This window comes from Girardinichthys multiradiatus, chromosome 11 (assembly GCF_021462225.1).
Source record: "Girardinichthys multiradiatus isolate DD_20200921_A chromosome 11, DD_fGirMul_XY1, whole genome shotgun sequence".
NCBI lineage: Eukaryota > Metazoa > Chordata > Actinopteri > Cyprinodontiformes > Goodeidae > Girardinichthys > Girardinichthys multiradiatus.
This window is the reverse complement of record NC_061804.1, coordinates 11,596,157-11,615,139: the sequence shown is the minus strand read 5'-3', so window position 1 is coordinate 11,615,139 and position 18,983 is coordinate 11,596,157. Positions and strand designations below refer to the sequence as shown.

Here is an 18,983-nt window from a genome sequence, read left to right as displayed (position 1 = left end):
AAATGAAAAAGCTGGGAGTAAAGCGTTGCTGCTTCCATAGAATATTAGACTGAAGAAGCAACCTTGAGCTGCTGTTAAAATAGATTTCATTAACTGATCATCTAACATGACCACTGCTATAACAGCAAGATTTGCATAAAGGAGCAGTAGTGTTATCAGTGTCAGGGTGGAAAGGCATCAGCAACAACCTTAGAGCTACAACTTTTGCTTTTCATCTATCTGGGAAAGACTTTCGGGTCTTCTCCAAAATTATCTGAAGTCCATCATCCTACAGAGAGAAATTATTCCCAAGTGGAAAACATCTCAGACAGCTGCCAGTCTTCCCAGGAGAGGACGTCCCAGCAGATTCAGCCCAAGGTCAGAGCGTGAAGCTCAGAGAAATTACCAAAAACCCAAGATTTCCATTTCAGACTCTACAGCAGGTTAAAGGTCAACCTTTAACAATTAGAAAAACAGTGAACCACTATGGCTGTCATAATGGACAGAACCATGTTTGTAGGAGACCGAACACAACAGATCAGCAAATATCACATCCAGCAGATACCAACCGTCAAGTACAGACATGGAGGAATGATGGTTTGGGCTTTGACTGAAGGTGGGTGTACTCTCTTTTAACAGTGAGTGTATATGAAAAAACAATCCATCGATCCATATCCGAGATGGGGTCGCTGGGGCAACAGCTCCAGAAGGGCACCCCAGGCATCCCTCACCCCAGCGTAGTCCACCAGCTGATTCTGAGGGATTCCAAGGCGTTCCCAGGCTAGATGGGATATACAGTCCCTCCAGTGAGTTCCGGGTCTTCTACGTGGTCTTCTCCCTGTGGGACGTGTCTGGAAAACCTCCAAAGGGAGGCAACCTGGGGGCATCCTGATCAGATACCCAAACCACCTCAACTGATTACTTTCAATAAGGAGGAGCAGCAGCTCTATGTTGTGATTATGAATCTGAGAATATTATTTAATATTAATATTTTATCAAATAATATTTGGGTCTGTTAAGGATTGTCTTGTGAATACCAGCCCAGTAAGGCGATGGTATTAGGACAAAATAGAAAGGTGTGAGATGAGCTCTGACATTATTGAACAGCATGCACATATATGGAATAAATTCACACAATTTCTTAAAATACAAGAATTTATTAACAAAAATAAGTCAACTCAAAGTCAAACATATTTCAATCAACAAACTCTTTACTATGCTAAAACAATCCAACTAAACTACCAAGCAGAATTAAAGAATAATGAAGACTAATGGGCTATGTACAATATAAACAAGTTGATTAAAGATGATGACCAAAAGAGTGATGCAACATTACCATGCAATGTTTATGTTTGAGAACCAAGGATTATCTTGAAGAATCTGGAAATGAAGTTAAGTTAATCTTGGAACCAACTTGGACAATAATCAGCAAACATTTAGACAACCATTCACAATGCAAGATCAAATAAAATATTATTTTAATAAAATAATGTTTTAAAGAATGATCTGCTGAATAAAACTAACCTTCTGGATGACTAATTCTCAACAGTGTCTCATTAGCTGCCTTATTTATTAAAATTATATTTGAAGAAATATAATTAAGGGAATATTATGGAAAAGAGCCAAACCTTTCTGGAGAAATGTGGCTTAATGGTGTTTACTTAGTTATCAAATATAATAAAATATTGTTAGGGACACATTATTTACTGGATTGAAAACTAAACCTTTCTGGGTAAATATTTAGCAACAAGCACGTGTTCTCAGCTGTTAGCAGTTGAGCTAACAAAAGAAGCTGCTAGCTTAGCACCAGAATCAAACACATACCTTTAAAATACCAGGGTTAATAAAAGGGTTAAAATGCATAAACGCGGACGGCGCGTTATGATCAATCTTCTGTTTAAAATCACCTTTAAATAAAGTTAGTCTTAACTTTAAAAACATACAAAAAACACAACCTGAGCACATGTGCTGCAGATAGCCTGCTAGCCCCAAGATAGCTGAGTTCAACACAAACAAAACTTCATAAAATGAAAAACGTTTAGATCATTTCAATATAAATATCTCTCTATTACTCTGCCAAAACCCTAACCTCTGAACCATGCTGAGGAAACATTGTCCAGGCGACGAAGTTTGAAGAAAGCTCTGTGAACAAAGGGTTAGCTTCCAGCTAGAGTTGCCAACCGTCACTTGAAAAACGGAATCGTCCCGTATTTAGAATAAAAAGTACGCGTCCCGTATTATTAGGTGGATCAAAAATCTTCACTAAAGTGTCAATAGAATCAATAAATGATGGGGTGCTTTACATGTAATATTACGGTAAATTCATTACCAGCCACATCCTGCTCTGTGACCAATGAGCTGACAGAATATTTCGGCTCATCTCATTGGCCAGCAGGTACCGTTGCTAAGGATAGATAGATAGATAGATAGATAGATAGATAGATAGATAGATAGATAGATAGATAGATAGATAGATAGATAGATAGATAGATAGATAGATAGATAGATAGATAGATAGATAGATAGATAGATAGATAGAGAGGAACAGCAGAGAGGTGGATGCAAGTTCTTCAGCAGCTGACATCCCCAACATCCAGGTTATTGTACCCTTTGTCCTCAGCATCCCTTCTTCTAGTGGGTTTGTGGAAAATATTTTCTCCATCATGAAAAATAAGTGGACTGATGTGAGGAACAAATGTTCTACAGAATTAATGAGAAGTGAGCTAATTGTCAGTCTAATTAATGAAATGTCCTGCTCAGAGTTTTACTCGGTAGTCCTGAAAAGCAAACAACTCCTTGCAGTAGCAAGGAGTTGGACGGCCCTACCAGGAGGTGTCCCTTATTTATTTATCAAGGAGTTGGCAACCCTACTTCCAGCTAACCTCCGGAGCTGTGGCTGGAGGCCCGTTCTGTCCACTGACCAACTGCACCTTACCACAGGATGAGGCTCCTGTTGTCCTTCAGACCGGGGAAAACCGCTCCACTCTTCGTAGGGACAGGGTCTCTACTGAGAACTTCTCTGGAACACAGTTTGCTTCTGCAGGCCTCAGAGAGAAAGTCAAGCCAGGCTTGTACCTTAATTTCCGTTCATAAATTTATCTACCGGATACACAGACAGTGTTTCATTTTTACTTATCTTGGTGTATATGATCGATGATCATATGAGGCCCTCGGATCCAGTTGAAGAGTTTATGTCTGTTTGCCAGCAAAGAGACATCAGCGTGCTGTCTCTCTGATCCCGGAGGAACAGTGGAAGAGAAAGACTTTGTTGGGGAAGTGGGGGTTTTATGTGCAGTGGCATCATGGGAAGTTCCCTGTTACCCTCAATTCCTAAGTTGTGCCGGAAGTAGGTTAGTGCAATTTATTTTGAAAGTTCCAGAAAAGTCCGTACCGCATTTCCTGTTGTAACTCATGGCTGTGGGTCCCAGCATCTACTTTGAGCTCCCCTCAGCTGATGGAGCTCAGATGATGGCAACTTTATTTATAAAGCACATTTTGGCCAAAGGGTAACTCAAAGTGCTTATACATAAGAGTATATACAAATACCAAGAGATAACACATAAAAACAAAAGATAAAAGCAGTTAAAATAAAAGCAGTTAAGAACAAGCAAATGACAAAAAGGATTTTCCCCTTGTTTTAAAGGAGCTCAGCTTGGGAGCAGATCTGCGGTGTCTAGGAAGCTTATTCCAGACTTTTGGGGCATAAAAACTGAAGCTTGCTTCACCGTGATTTGTTCTGAGTCGAGGAATGGTGAGTAGGTTTGATTCCGATGACCTTAAAGATCTTGATAGTTTGAAGCACTGAAGATCAGAAATGTAATGAGGGCTCAGAAAAGTGAATGCTTTGTAAACCAGATTTTAAACTCTTCTCTGAGCTCTAGGTAGTCAGTGTAAAGACCTAAGAACTGGACTGATATGCTGGGCTCTTCTTGTTCTTGTAAGAACTCTAGCCGCAGCATTTTTCCTGACTCTGTCTCTTGTGTTGAGTCCAGCCACCCACCAGATGAAGCATACCGCAGCTGCTTCTATCCCAAATCAACCCCAACAGTATTTCTACTTTGCATGAACATATCTAAGACTGTGATTTAGCAATGAAGTGTGTAAAAATGTTTCTCCTTCCCAAAATGTGGTACTCATAAACAGGGATAGGATACACCAGACACAAAGTCCTCCCTATTGTTGACTGAGGTCACAAAGACGGATTCATTTTTGTTACGTGTGGACAACTGTGCAGACAGGATAGGCTCTGCAACATTTCTCAGTAAATGTGATATATGAATAAAGTTACTGACATGTGCCACTGTCTGCCATGCTCAGGAGATATTATCAAGCAGTAATTCACTTTTGAATTGTTGGCAAAAAGTAAATATTTTCTCTTCTTCCTGCTCCTATTATGCTTCTTTAGGTACCAAGATGGCTGAGATGGAGGAAGAACAAAAGTATAAAGCAGCTCTGTGGATGGCCAGCTAAGCTGTTTGTAAAGGAGGGAGTGTGACGGCCTGTTATCACTGCTTCAGGCTCCTTTGCTTTTCCCCTCAGATTGGGGTTAAAGATCTAGAAGCACCTGAGAGGTGGGATGGAGAAGATGATGTAAAGCCACCTCCTGCTGGGTCTCTCTCTCCATCTCTGGGAGGCTGCTTGACAGCATGGAAAATGTTTCATTTCATGCATCTTTTTACAACAAACTGGTGCATACATTAACAATCCTCCATGCAGGGGATCCACCACTGATGCGCACCATTACTCAGCTCACATTTAACTGTTTCTTTGTTAAATAAACTAATTGGGCAAACTAAGCTTCATCTGTGGACTCTCCTCTTTTTGTTGCCAAGTTGGTATCAAAAGAAAAAAATAGTTTGCTCAGCATATTTCATTCAAGTTTGGGTATGGAAACCTGCGTGTTCTGACCCTGAAACTCAGAGGAAACAGAACTCTACACAGCAGCAAATATAGCGAACATTTCCTTATAAATATATTCAATAAAGAGGCAGGAAATTCAAACCAGATCATGCTAACAATCAGAGTAAACCACACATACAAAGAAAGTGAGCCAAGTTTGTCCATAAATTATTATAATTATTTAATTTAGTTTAATAAAGTGGAATGACACCAGAAACATGTTCTGAATACACAAGGAGTGGCTCCAAAACGGCGGAAAGCCAAGAATGCAGCTTAAATCCATCAGCACTTAGAAAACAATCCTGCCTCCTGTCAGTGCAAAGTAATATAGTCTAATTTAGTTTTAACTGATGGTCTACAAAAAGGTTTCCCATTACCAAGGTGTCAGACAAGACGAACCACATTGTTTGTTACAGCAAAAGGCTCTCAACACCATCAGAACCTTATTGGTGCAAACAAATTAATGACATTGGTTACAGATGCGTTTCTAAACCCCTGAAAGTTCCAGTGAGGATCTGTGGAGCCAAAATCTGAGAGGAAAGAAAGTAATTAGTCTATAAAGCAACCATCACCAGGCGCTCCTCACAAGAGTCCAAAAAACGTAGAGATAAGCTGTCCAGAAGCTAAGGACCACTCACAGAAAGTTTAAAAAAGACCAGGAGATAGCAAGTATTCTGCCCATGAAAACAACAAGTAATGCCTTTAAATCAGTGGCGTCTAAAAACATTCACCGCACACATCTCCACTGCTGAAGAAAGAGCTCTGTGTTCCCCCCTCAGAATTGACTGATTTGGCAAAAATGAACTGAAAATATTTCCCCTCAGTTTTGCAGCTGATTAACACATCATGTCTTTAAAGGCATCGATGAGTTCCAGTGATTAACCTGAACTCTGTTACTCTTCTTTGCACGTGGCTCTTCTCTGATCATGTCCATTCACTTGCTCTTTTCCTAACTTTCCCTCTACTTGAAGTTTCCGAATCAGATCCATGGGGCCCTTCCCCATCAGGGCCGACGGGTGCCTGTAGGAGCCGCCCAGGCGGTCCCACAGGGTGAAGTACTGGCCGTAGTTGTAGTCGAAGAAGAGGTGGTGGTCGGTGTGGTGGGCCGAGCCGTTGATGACACTAATCAGGCCACTGGGAATGCGATAGTCGCCGTCATGGATGGAGATGGTCCAGATGTTGACGAACACATAGAGAGCCAAGTAAAGGACCTTGTGAAGGGGGAAAAGGAAGGGGTAGATGTGGTACGGGAGGCCCTGCAGGAAGCCGTCAACTGGATGAAAGGCGTGGCTGGCAAAAGGGGTGGGGATCTTCCAGATGTGGTGTGGTTTGTGAAACATCTGTTTGAAATGAGAGAACAATGAGATTTACCCCATAATCATTACCAAACACAGAGATGAAAGGCTCTCAGGAATCACAGATCCAGTCATTTTCTCACTGTCTGACATTAACTGGACTGAACCTTTCCTGTTCTAGGTCAGTTAGGATTAACAACATAAAAAGAAATCTGCATTTATTTTTTTATTTGTCCATAACTTTTTTTTAAAGTAATTTAAGGCAACACCTCAAACACACTGCTTCATCATGTGACATTATAGGAAAAACAAAGGGAATAAGCTCAGATGTCAGGAAGAGAATTATGGATATCGGCAAGTTTGGTTCATCTTTGGGTCCGAGTTCCAGATGCCTGGAGGAATCACATTCATCTGTTCATCATAGGAATGTCCAGACATCATAAACTTAATGAGAACTACAGTACCAGGTTGGGCCCACTTCTGTCTTCAGAACTGCCTTAATTCTTTGTGGCACAGACAAGATGTCTGGGAAAGAATCCTGAAAGACTTTGGTGCACAACGACATGGGAGCCTCCTGTTCCACCATCTCCAAAAGACAACAGCAGATCTGGTGACTGTGGAGATCACTGGAGGTCAGGGAGCTCCCATGTTATGTTCAAGAAAGCAGTTGGACATGATCTGAGCTTTGTGACATGGAGCATCATTCTGCTGGAAGTAGGCATCAGAAGATGGGTCCACTGTGGTCATAGGGGATGGAGATGGTCAGCAACAACACTTAGGTAGGCTGTGGGGTTTAAATGATGCTCTGTTGGTACTGAGGGGCCCAAAGTGTGCCAAGAAAATATTCCCCACACCATTGTACCTCCACAAGCAGCCTGGCAGGATGGATCCAAGCTTTCATGCTGTTTCCATTAAATTCTGACCCGGTCATCTGAAAGTTGCAGCTGAAATCAAGTCACACCTTCTTACACTGTGAACACAGACTGGTGGTCTCACCCTGTGATGGAAGAGCCCCATAGGCAGCAAACAATTTCAGTCATATCAGAAACTGCCACTAGTTATTCTATCTAAGAGCTCAGTGACCCAATAAGTTTCCTTTTAGATTTTATTTAAAACAAAAACAGCAGAACAATGATGGATCCGTGTTCTGCTGGACCAACTTCCTGAATGGACATTCATTTGAAGAGTGGTGCTGAAACCTATGCAGACACTAAAGGAAGCCAAACAAACACAGAGGTATACACACCTTGTAAATTAGTTTGTGGTGCAGGAAGCGGTGAATCCAGTAGATGCACATGTCCGTGAAAAACAGGAAGGAAATCATACTCAGGAAGAGGCCTGACCAACCTGTTGGCACAGAGGAGAACATTAGGGTTGCAATACAGTCTGACAAACAGAAGACAACAGGGATGAAAACATGTTGGCTCCATAACTCACCCAGTGGCGAGTCGCTGACGTTGTCGTACAGTTTGCTGTATCCTCGGACTTCAGCGAAAAACAAGGCCACTGTGGGGATGCTGATCCAGGGTAGGGAGCTCATCGCATATTTAATTTCTCTCCAAACTTGATTCTGGGAAAGGAAGTGTTGTGCAACAATAGGTTTGGTTTGGCTGTGAACAACTATTAATAAGTGCCAAAGGAAATTAATTAGGACGTTGTTCAGCACACTGAAATCAAGGTGGTCCATTATGGAGGCGGGAGCATCTCTGGGTCCTGGAGAAGGTGTTTGCTAGTTTAACGGAGCACAACATTAAATACATCACAAGTGTTCAGTTTATGAGGAATGAAGGTGGTTCCGAGAGGACCGTCCTCTGCCAACATGTTCATAAATAATATGGTTAGGCCCACAGTTATTCATACCCCAGCCAGATTTATTTTTTTATAAAATGATCTCCTAATTTAACCAACATGCTTGGAAGCAATATTAACATTTCAGAGCGGCTCAGCCAGAGTCTGGACTTCTATCTGATAGAGAAAGTAGAGGAAGGTAAAGATTAGGGCTATGGTAAGGACACCTTCCGACCTCAAAGACTTGAAGCTCATCAGCAAAGATAAATCATCACAAACACCAGGGAAACATGGAAACATTAGAGGAAGGGTTGGATAACTGTGATACCAATAAAGATTTAGAGTATAAATCATTTCTAACATGAAATCTTTTGAGAGATGCCCATCTAGTTTCCGGTTAGAAACAAACTTATTTGTTGAACTGAGATCCCTTCAAATCTAAATCCAGGGGTATGAATAATTGTAACCAACTTTTTAAATAAGTATATCTGACATAACTTAATATTTTAATGCATCCATTTACTAGACGACACAATAGAACTGCGCTGCAAATGTCTCCCAGTATCACAACAGAGCCTAGCCTAAAACCCTCGGGGTAGAACTGTTCTGCACTTTCTTGCAGGCACGCTAATGGGGCAACTACTCTTTGATGTTGAATGATCACACCCAAACTGGGCCTGGCAGCACTTCAAGTAATTTACTGCAGAACTGCTGTGAGCACGCAAACCTGCTATCGTTTCCAAAATCTCTAAAAGTAAAAAACAAAAGACTGGCTAAATGCTGTGGCTCTCTGCACAATCAGATCGCTGTTTGCTCCTTTCCCAGCGGACCACAAACACCAGCAGGGGAGAAGCATGCACACCTCCAAATTGTGCATTTTGGCTTATTTTTTGGAGTAATCAGAGAAAAAGACCCACATTTTGGATATGTTGTGCATGATTCCTTCTGATTTCACTCAATGGCCATGGAACACAGAGCCCTGCCCCAAATTCTTCCTGTTGAAGGGAGTTTTCCTTCCTACTGTCACCACATGCATGCTTGCTATGAGAGATGGCAGCAAAGTCAATGCAAGTGAGTGTCCACTGTTTAGATAGAAGCTTTTTAACCAATTTGAACAATAAACTGAATTCGACTGAGCTGTTTGATATCTGAGATCCATTAGAATGTACAGAGTTGACTTGGAATTTGTCAGATTGGACTGAATTGACTTAAGTGCCTTATTGCCTTGAGACCATACAGGTCCTTCTCAAAATATTAGCATATTGTGATGAATTTCATTATTTTCCATAATGTCATGATGAAAATTTAACATTCATATATTTTAGATTCATTGCACACTAACTGAAATATTTCAGGTCTTTTATTGTCTTAATACGGATAATTTTGGCATACAGCTCATGAAAACCCAAAATTCCTATCTCACAAAATTAGCATATCATTAAAAGGGTCTCTAAACGAGCTATGAACCTAATCATCTGAATCAACGAGTTAACTCTAAACACCTGCAAAAGATTCCTGAGGCCTTTAAAACTCCCAGCCTGGTTCATCACTCAAAACCCCAATCATGGGTAAGACTGCCGACCTGACTGCTGTCCAGAAGGCCACTATTGACACCCTCAAGCAAGAGGGTAAGACACAGAAAGAAATTTCTGAACGAATAGGCTGTTCCCAGAGTGCTGTATCAAGGCACCTCAGTGGGAAGTCTGTGGGAAGGAAAAAGTGTGGCAGAAAACGCTGCACGAGAAGAGTTGACCTTGGGGGACCTGCGGAAGCAGTGGACTGAGTCTGGAGTAGAAACATCCAGAGCCACCGTGCACAGGCGTGTGCAGGAAATGGGCTACAGGTGCCGCATTCCCCAGGTCAAGCCACTTTTGAACCAGAAACAGCGGCAGAAGCGCCTGACCTGGGCTACAGAGAAGCAGCACTGGACTGTTGCTCAGTGGTCCAAAGTACTTTTTTCGGATGAAAGCAAATTCTGCATGTCATTCGGAAATCAAGGTGCCAGAGTCTGGAGGAAGACTGGGGAGAAGGAAATGCCAAAATGCCAGAAGTCCAGTGTCAAGTACCCACAGTCAGTGATGGTCTGGGGTGCCGTGTCAGCTGCTGGTGTTGGTCCACTGTGTTTTATCAAGGGCAGGGTCAATGCCGCTAGCTATCAGGAGATTTTGGAGCACTTCATGCTTCCATCTGCTGAAAAGCTTTATGGAGATGAAGATTTCATTTTTCAGCACGACCTGGCACCTGCTCACAGTGCCAAAACCACTGGTAAATGGTTTACTGACCATGGTATCACTGTGCTCAATTGGCCTGCCAACTCTCCTGACCTGAACCCCATAGAGAATCTGTGGGATATTGTGAAGAGAACGTTGAGAGACTCAAGACCCAACACTCTGGATGAGCTAAAGGCCGCTATCGAAGCATCCTGGGCCTCCATAAGACCTCAGCAGTGCCACAGGCTGATAGCCTCCATGCCACGCCGCATTGAAACAGTCATTTCTGCCAAAGGATTCCCGACCAAGTATTGAGTGCATAACTGTACATGATTATTTGAAGGTTGACGTTTTTTGTATTAAAAACACTTTTCTTTTATTGGTCGGATGAAATATGCTAATTTTGTGAGATAGGAATTTTGGGTTTTCATGAGCTGTATGCCAAAATCATCCGTATTAAGACAATAAAACACCTGAAATATTTCAGTTAGTGTGCAATGAATCTAAAATATATGAATGTTAAATTTTCATCATGACATTATGGAAAATAATGAACTTTATCACAATATGCTAATATTTTGAGAAGGACCTTTATTTGTTTTGCATTGTTGCATTATTCTTTTTTATTCTTTTCAAAACACGAAATGATCTGTACCTTTCAAGAATGTACTAAACTTTTATGAAGGCAAAATATTAGGGTGCAACTAAATATTTAGATACAATTTAAACATTCTAGGTAAGAATGAAGGGGCTTGAAAGCTCTTTTAAATGTCTGAGTGATTATTATTGGGTTCAAGATCAAGTCCAAAACTACAAACGTGAATTTAAGACAGGAAGTTTGTTCATTTGCTCCTAGGTGCTAAGATCCAGACTTTGGCGAGAAAAAATCCAAAAATCTCCCAACTGTTGCTGAGAATAGGAAGATTCTTGCAAAACACAAAATAATTTCTGTAATATTTCATACTTACAGTGTGTCTCTCACAAAGAGGCGATACAGAGGTTAGACATCAAGTAACCCAAACACATATGAACTATATCAAAGCTTGAATAAAAACTAAAAATCGAATCCAGCCTTGAAAGCAATAACTCATAGCTGCTCGTTTAATTCTCTCAAAACACTGAAGGATCAAAGTTCACTGATCTGCAGGGTTCAGTGGGGGTGGCACTAAGTCTGTTTCTACAGCAACCATTCGACGACATATGAGCTCCATACCTCTAGGAAATGTGGGTGTTTCTTCAGATCATGGTCAAAGATGAAATAATAACTCAATGCCCCCAGGCCAAGGTACAAGACAGCAGCGCCGAGGTTGGTCACCACCAAGAGGCTGATGATCTGCCGCAGGGCCCCATCCTCGGGCCACGATTCTGGGTATACGTACGGAGTGAGGACGTGGTAGTCAGCGACCTTCAGCACGAGGTCCATGGTTGATTCTGTTAATAAAGGGTTGGAAACAGCGTTAAGAAACTTTGTGCATGAAAACACCACGCAATATAAAACGCTTCATACAATAAAAACCTTAGAGTAAAGTAAGATAACAAAGACTGACAACAGTGGACCAACACCAGCAGTTGACATGGCACAATAAATCATCACTGACTGTAGGAACTTCACACTGAACCTCCAGTAGCTTGAATTATGACCCTTTCCATTCCTCCAGACTCTGGGACCTTGACTTTCAAACAAAAAGCAAATTTTACTTTAACTTGAAGAGATGACTGTGGACCACTGAGCAACAGTCTAGTCCTTTTTCTCCTTGGCCCTGGTAAGATGCTTTTGCTGTCTCTGGTTTAGGAGACACTAATCAAAGGGGATGAACCCATGTCCAGAACACGCCTGGGTCTTGAAGCTCTGACTTCAGCTGCAGTCTATACCTTGTGGATCTCCCTCAAACTATTCAATGGGTTTTTCCTAATAATCTCTCAAGGATGCAGCTCCCCTGTTGCTTATGCACATTTCTCCAACACACTTTTCCTTCCACTAAATTTTCTCTTATCATAAGCTGTGAGCTTCCTTAGTAAAGAGCTTCTGTGCTTAGCGACTCTGCTGGACAACTGCTCAGCCAGCAGTCTTCCCTGTGATTTTATAAATCAGAACAGTTCTGTACAAACAAAAAACATTTTTATTGGCCTAATGTAAAATATGAACGTTTTTGGGGACTATAAAAGCCTTAAATGCCATAAGCCGAATTAACTAATGCACTCCTGCAGTTCGTTGTTACGCATTTAGTTTATTTACTCGGTGGAGTTTTTTGAAACATTTATCATTCGTCTTAAAAGTGGGTCAGTTTTTATTTTCCTTAAACAGCGTAAAATTAATTTAATTAAAACGTTTTATCAAATGCATTCACTTACGCTCATCATTAAACAGAAAACTTCAGTAACATCAAATATGTCTATTAAACATGGCGACATAATTTATGTTTTATAAAGAACTGTTTGCTAAACCGTTAAGATTTAAAACGGAACCAGAAAAACTCAACATTATCGGTAACGACACCAAACACTTCCTGGAAGTTTAATATTACATTAAACACATTAGCTGTAGTTTTATTAAGTTAACTTTATGTTTTAAAAGTAGTTTTTTATCGGAACTACGTACCTCCTGCCGCTGTGTTGCTTGTCTCCCGGATCAAAGGTAAGGGGCGTAGGCAACCAACTAAAGCAAGGAGACGGACCAATTACAATCCAGCTACACATTGCGTCATCTAAACATAGCCCAATCGGCGATGAGCTACCCATCGTGGAAAGCTTATTGTTGTTTCTGATTGGCTAACGCGGAGGATCTGCTCATGGCGTTACACACAGAGCGACAGCTGGATGACTAGACCCTGAAAACTTTTCCTTTAATATAATTTTTATTTTTTCCTACATTTGTTTTTGGCGAAGCGACAAAAATGTTTCCGGATTGACAGCAGTTTAATAACCACAACATTTGTGTATTTATTTAAAAATGCAACAGAAATATTAATTATAACTCAATCAACCTATATAGCAGGCTCCCATTCATAAATACACAAACAAAAACAACAGGAAAATCTAAATGTAATATGAATAAAATTACAACACAAATATAAAAGTATAACATACATAATATCTAAAAGCAATTAAAATTAAGAGACATTTATACAAGCAAAAGTGTTAAATCATAAAATACAAAAAATCTGAAAAGATAAAAAATTAAATCATCATGAATAAAATCTAAATTTCAATAAAACATATTAAAACACAGTAAAACAATATGAATAAAATCTAAACAATATCTAAAAACATGATTACAAATATTAAAACATACAAGAAACCAACTTCAAACGTAATTTAATGAAAGGTTTTCTCGATGAAAGACTAAATTATTGGAAGCATCAATGAATCACATGAGGATAAAATAATTTGCAGCACATACAGACGACCGCCATGCATTGGTTAGGAAGGAAAAGGAGATTTCCTTTATTAGACAGTATTCTTCATCGCAATCAATAACGCACTGGCTTGGGTCTTTAATTATCAACGAACTGCATATTCTTACACCTTTCTATCAGAACCTTTCTATCAGAACCTTCTTCAGCAGTTTAAACAACAATAGAACATCTGTTGGACTGGAGCATAGGGTGAGCACCAGTGAACCTTGGTCGCCTATGGCTACCACAGTACCTTCTAGCAGACTGTGACTCTCCACCAGAGCTGTAGCTTTGGGGATCCATTCATCGTGAATTATTGTTAATGAGCTATAAAGCTGGACCTTTTGGGTTTCCTCTACAACAGAATCATTTACGAACCTCCACAAACAGAAGTTTCCCATGGGGCTGATATCTTATCTAGCCACTAGATGTCAGCATTGCTCTGGACTGACCTCTTTCAGCAGTGAGACAACAGGAAAGGATTTTCTAAACAGAAACGAGTTTATATCTATATACTACCGGTCAAATGTTTTAGACACTCATTTAATGATTTTCTTTATGTTTATGACTATTTACATTGTCCGTAGATTCTCACTGAAGGCATCAAAACAGTGAATGAACACATATGCAATTATGTAGCAAACAAACAACTGTAAAATAACTTTAAATATGTTTTTTATTATAGATAGTAGCCGCCCTTTGCTTTGATGACTGCAAAATTAACCTTTGACCGTCTCTCAGTGAACCTCTGGGAAGTTATTTCAAGACTCTCTGGAAAACCATTTCAGGCGACCACCTCATGAAGATCATGGAGAGAACGCCAAGAGAGCAAAGCAGTGATCAGAGCAAATGGTGGCTATTGTGAAGAATCTAAAATATCAAAATGTTTAGAGTTATTTCACATGTGTGTTCATTCATAGTTATGTTGCTTTTAGTGAGAATCTACAATATAAATAGTCATGAAAGTAAAGAGACCTATTAAGTAAGAAAGTGTATCTAAAACCTTTGAGTAGTGTATATATACACCATTGACCTTATACTAATAAAAGTATAAAAAACTGTCAGGTAGAGACAGTTAGAAGAAGGAGGACCCACAGCTTTATTATTTTTGTTATTTGTGTTTCATATTTCAGTTTTCTTCTGTATTAGAAATGTATTTGCATTTTTGCTTTTAGACTATGCATTTATTCATGGACTCACTAACAGAAACTCATTTAATTTAATTTTTTTATGAGTTCATTTTTTTTTATTCCATTTCTTATTATCCATGCATTCCTTTCTTATAGTCATAAACCATTGCCTTATAATTAACCTCTTTGTAAATACTTTGTGAGATTTTCTTCAGTAATAGATGCAATTCTTACAGCGCCATGCAGGATTCTTCATTCCCCTTGATTTTTTTTTTTGTTATTTAATTACAGCCATAAAATGTCACTGTATTATAGAGATTTGGTTTTGTAGACCAACAGCAAACTAGTGCACAGTGTGAAGCTGAAAGAAATGTTAATTCTTTGAAAGAGTTCAAATTTCAGAGTTTTTAACTCATTTTTATTCAGCCTCCTGAGTTCGTACCCTGCAGAACCACCTTTCTCTGCAGATGCAGCTGCAGGTCTTTCAGGGTTTGTCTCTACCAGCTTTAAACATCTAGAGACTGAAACTTTTGCCCATTCTTATTAGTAAAACAGCTCAAGGTCAGTCAGACTGGACAGAGATCATCTGTTAACATGAGTTTTCAAGTCTTGCCACAGATTCTCAGTTAGCTGCATGTTTGGGGTGGTTGTCCTGCTGGAAGGTGAACCTCCACCCCAGTCTCAGGTCTTCTGCAGCCTCAAACAGGTTTTCTTCATCACCTCTGACCAGCTTCCCTGCCCCCCTGAAGAAGCATCCCCACAGCATGATGCAGCCATCACACAGAGATCAAATTTGGTCTCATGTGATTAGAGAACCTTCTTCCACATGTTTGTTATGTCTCCTACATGCCTCTTGACAAACTAGAGAGACGTCTAGCTTTCTTTTTGCCACTCTTCCATAAAGGTCAGATTTGTGGAGTGCACGATTAATGGCTATCCCGTGGACAGATTCTCCCACCTGGGATGTGAATCTCAGCAGCTCCTCCAGAGTTACCATGAATCTCTTGGCTGCTTCTCTGATTAATGCTTTCCTTGTCCAGCCTGTCAGTTTAGGTGGACTTCCATGTCTTGGTAGGTCTGCAGTTGGTCCATATGTTCAGATGGTGGATTGAACAGAGCTCTGGAAGATGTTCAAAGCTTGAAATGATGTTGTAGAACCTAACCCTGCTTTAAACTGAACCAGAACCTTCTCCCTGACCTGTCTGCTTTGTTTTTTGGTCTTAATGATGCTGGTTGTTCTTTAATGTTCTCTGAAGAACCTCTGAGGCCAGAAACAGAAGATCTACAGTTAGACTACACAGCTGGACTCGATAATTGGATGTTTTTAGGGCATCATAGTGAAGGGGGTTGAATACCAATGCAGCCAACTTTGTGTTGCTCTGTCACGTTAAATTCCATTTACGTAAATTAAGGTGACAAAATGTGGAAAAGTTGAAGGTGCATGAATGCTCCAGGAGATTATGTCATGTTTGCAGTAATCTAGTTATCATTATTATCAAAATCTTAAACAAATAGAAAAAGCCTCATTAATATCAGTAAAGGGGAACAACATTTTGACTGAGGGCACCTCTTGTTAAAGAATGTCTGTACGTTCAGAAATGTTGTTCTGTTGCCTGAAACTATCAATGCATCAGAGCTCAGTCTGTGTTTTGAATAAAGGAGGAGTTACATAGTCTGTGTAGGCGTCTCCCCCATGTGCTGACAAACATGAAACAATCAGGAGATCTGCAGAGAAGCACCGGAGAGCTCTGGAGAACCTGTTGCTCACCGTCTTCTTCAGCTGTCAGTCTGATCATAACCAAGAAAAACCTGCCAGTGTCATCCAGTTATTTTTGCCTCTTTTAGATGCTCCCAGTAGGAGGCACTACTGCAGAACATCCACCTTCTCCTGTTGCTGATTTTCCAAACCAGACATGGATGATTTCTGGTTTAGAAATCGCATTCTTCTAACTCCCCTCTTATCTAAATCCATCTAATCTTTACCATGATGCTTCATCTCTCCACAAATCATAGCATCTTCTACCTAAGAAGGTATTTGCTCCTCACAGATTTCCTCTGTTTTGCTTTTGATCACCTGAGTAAACACAAAAAGCAGCTTTAAAATTAGATTTTATTAAGGTTAAAAAGAACTATTCAAATCAACTTGAACCTCTGTGAAAAAGTAATTACCCCCTTGATCTAATAACTGGTTGTGTGACGGTTACATATATACAAGGTCTGGGGTGCCAGGCAGGTCTCTCATGACATATTAGATTATTATGAAAAAGTGTTTTTCCCTTGAAACACATAAACCTCACAAAGGATGTACACATATAACAGTGCTTAACACCCTAAACATTAATGAAATAACCCCCCCAAAAAAACTGTTTCTTTCACTAGTCCCAAAAATATTTACACCCAAAAATAATGATCCTCCAATGTTAATCAGTTCTTTAACTTCAAACTTCAAATAAATCCAATCCACTCGCCAGTCCAATCCAGCAGATTCATGAAATAAAAGCCGGTCCAATTACTTTTTTACATAGTACCAGGTTGGTTTGAATAGTATTCATTTTAACTTCTAAAATATAATCTTTTAACTACTGCGTTGTGTATTTATTTACTCAGATTATCTTTGTTGGATATTAAAATGAGTTTGATAATCTAAAACATTTAAATGTGACAAAAAACAAAAAAAAAAGCAAAAAGAAATCTGCAGAACACTTCCACGGCTCTGGATAGATACACCTTTGCCACCAGTGTCCTCACAACACCTTTGGGTCCAGTTCCTGGCATTTTTCTGGCACTCTTCGCTCACATGAATCCTTCTTTAACTTAACCAGAAAGATACATTTGGAATCGTTTTCTGCAGCTCTAAATGTTTACACTTGCACATAAGAGAATTTTAAATCATGACTTTTTTGAAAAACATTTACCTGGATCTGTCTCTGATGTTTTAAAGAACCGTCTCAGAGGATATGTAGAACTTCAGCCCAAAGAAATCCTGCAAGAACTCCCTCCCTAAAGTAAAGGCATATCTCAGTAGCTACGTTTACATGGACTTTAGTCGGAATAAACGGCCGATCGGACTGAAAATGGGTCATGTAAACCTGTCAGTCGGAATATTCTGATCGGATTCGGCAGGATCGGAAGGAAATTGTAATCCGACTGAGAGGGGTGGTTTACGCCGATTGACAATCTGATCGATATGCATGTCAACACTTAACAGGATCATTCAGTTATTCTGAATGAAGCAAACTGACCTGAGTACGCATGTGCACCCCGCGTCATCCACTGGTTTCCAGTCGCGTCATCCACTGGTTTCCAGTCTTTGGTGGAGGGAAGGAGGGACGGAGAGCCAGCAGCGCTAAAGTTTGAGGCATCACACATCTTTGATTTTGTTCTGCTCTGTCATCCCGTAACGCAGATAGACCAATAGCATGTGTTGCTCAGCCCGAAGCTTAATTAGGGAGTTCAGTAATGTCTCAACTGTGATTAAAACAGGATGTGATTCCATCCTGGGTGCTCAGAAGACAAGCGAACTGGTGCACGACTGCTTTCTTTGCTACTTTTGTTGTTCAGCAAAGACGGAAGTACTTCTTCTGTGTTTTGGGGGGGACATTTGATAACTCTGCGCATGTCCGTGGTTCTATTGTGAATAAAGCCATGTGCACATAAACGCACATCATGATCGGATTGATTGATTGTGTGCCCATTTAAACGATGCAATCAGATTCATTTTTAGTCCCAATACCTTTCGATCCGATCGTGAACTTTTGTGTAGCTACTGACTCCATGAGATCCTCTAGTTCAAGATCTAAAACATCTAGACTTGTCAAACTTAAACTGAATATTTTTACACTGAAGATACTTTAAAAGATAATGGTAGAAAAAACACAAAAAACTGTATAACTTTTTTGGCAGTAGGACCTCCTACAAATTATGGTATATAGTTTAAGGTATATATATTATATTAGAATGAAAGTATAGATATAAAAACAAGTCAAACCTTTACTCAATTATTCAAGACTAATTTTAGATTATTGATAACAGACAGAGTTTGTGGGGAAGGAGCAATCACGAGGGTCGATCAGCCAATCAGAAAAGTACTGTAGGATAACATGCAGACTATGTCAAATTACATGACTAAGGAAAGATGGATTGTAATATTTTTTTTTCTTCCACATTCCTTAGACTACATTTAGAACAGCTACTTTTAATAAAATGTACATGTAATAAAATGTAAACACCTATAATGTTTGTAATTGATCCTCTTGTTAATTTATTTTATTATCTTTTGAGAGATGC

The 18,983-nt window shown here is 39.9% G+C and overlaps 1 protein-coding gene and 2 long non-coding RNA genes across 4 annotated transcripts; 1 reads left to right on the top strand and 2 right to left on the bottom strand.

Moving 5' to 3' along the window:
* The first annotated feature begins 2,521 nt into the window (after window positions 1-2,521).
* LOC124876925 lies at window positions 2,522-5,663 on the top strand. Its single transcript, XR_007040408.1, has 3 exons — window positions 2,522-2,576; window positions 3,623-3,730; window positions 4,385-5,663. It is a non-coding gene; the product is annotated as an uncharacterized LOC124876925 (long non-coding RNA).
* sc5d (sterol-C5-desaturase) lies at window positions 5,035-18,203 on the bottom strand. Of its 2 annotated transcripts, none has more exons than XM_047379981.1 (5): window positions 17,939-18,203; window positions 11,385-11,602; window positions 7,611-7,743; window positions 7,420-7,520; window positions 5,035-6,218 (listed from the first exon to the last, which is right to left on the bottom strand). In XM_047379981.1, the coding sequence occupies exons 1-5, from the start codon at window positions 18,063-18,065 to the stop codon at window positions 5,772-5,774; spliced, it is 1,026 nt and encodes a 341-aa protein (XP_047235937.1). In that variant the 5' UTR covers window positions 18,066-18,203; the 3' UTR covers window positions 5,035-5,771. The 2 variants fall into 2 exon arrangements, with proteins under 2 accessions (XP_047235937.1, XP_047235936.1); XM_047379980.1 differs by lacking the exon at window positions 17,939-18,203 and adding an exon at window positions 12,771-12,827.
* On the bottom strand, window positions 15,870-17,866 carry LOC124876924. Its single transcript, XR_007040407.1, has 3 exons — window positions 17,612-17,866; window positions 17,450-17,509; window positions 15,870-16,770 (listed from the first exon to the last, which is right to left on the bottom strand). It is a non-coding gene; the product is annotated as an uncharacterized LOC124876924 (long non-coding RNA).
* Window positions 18,204-18,983: the final 780 nt, after the last annotated feature.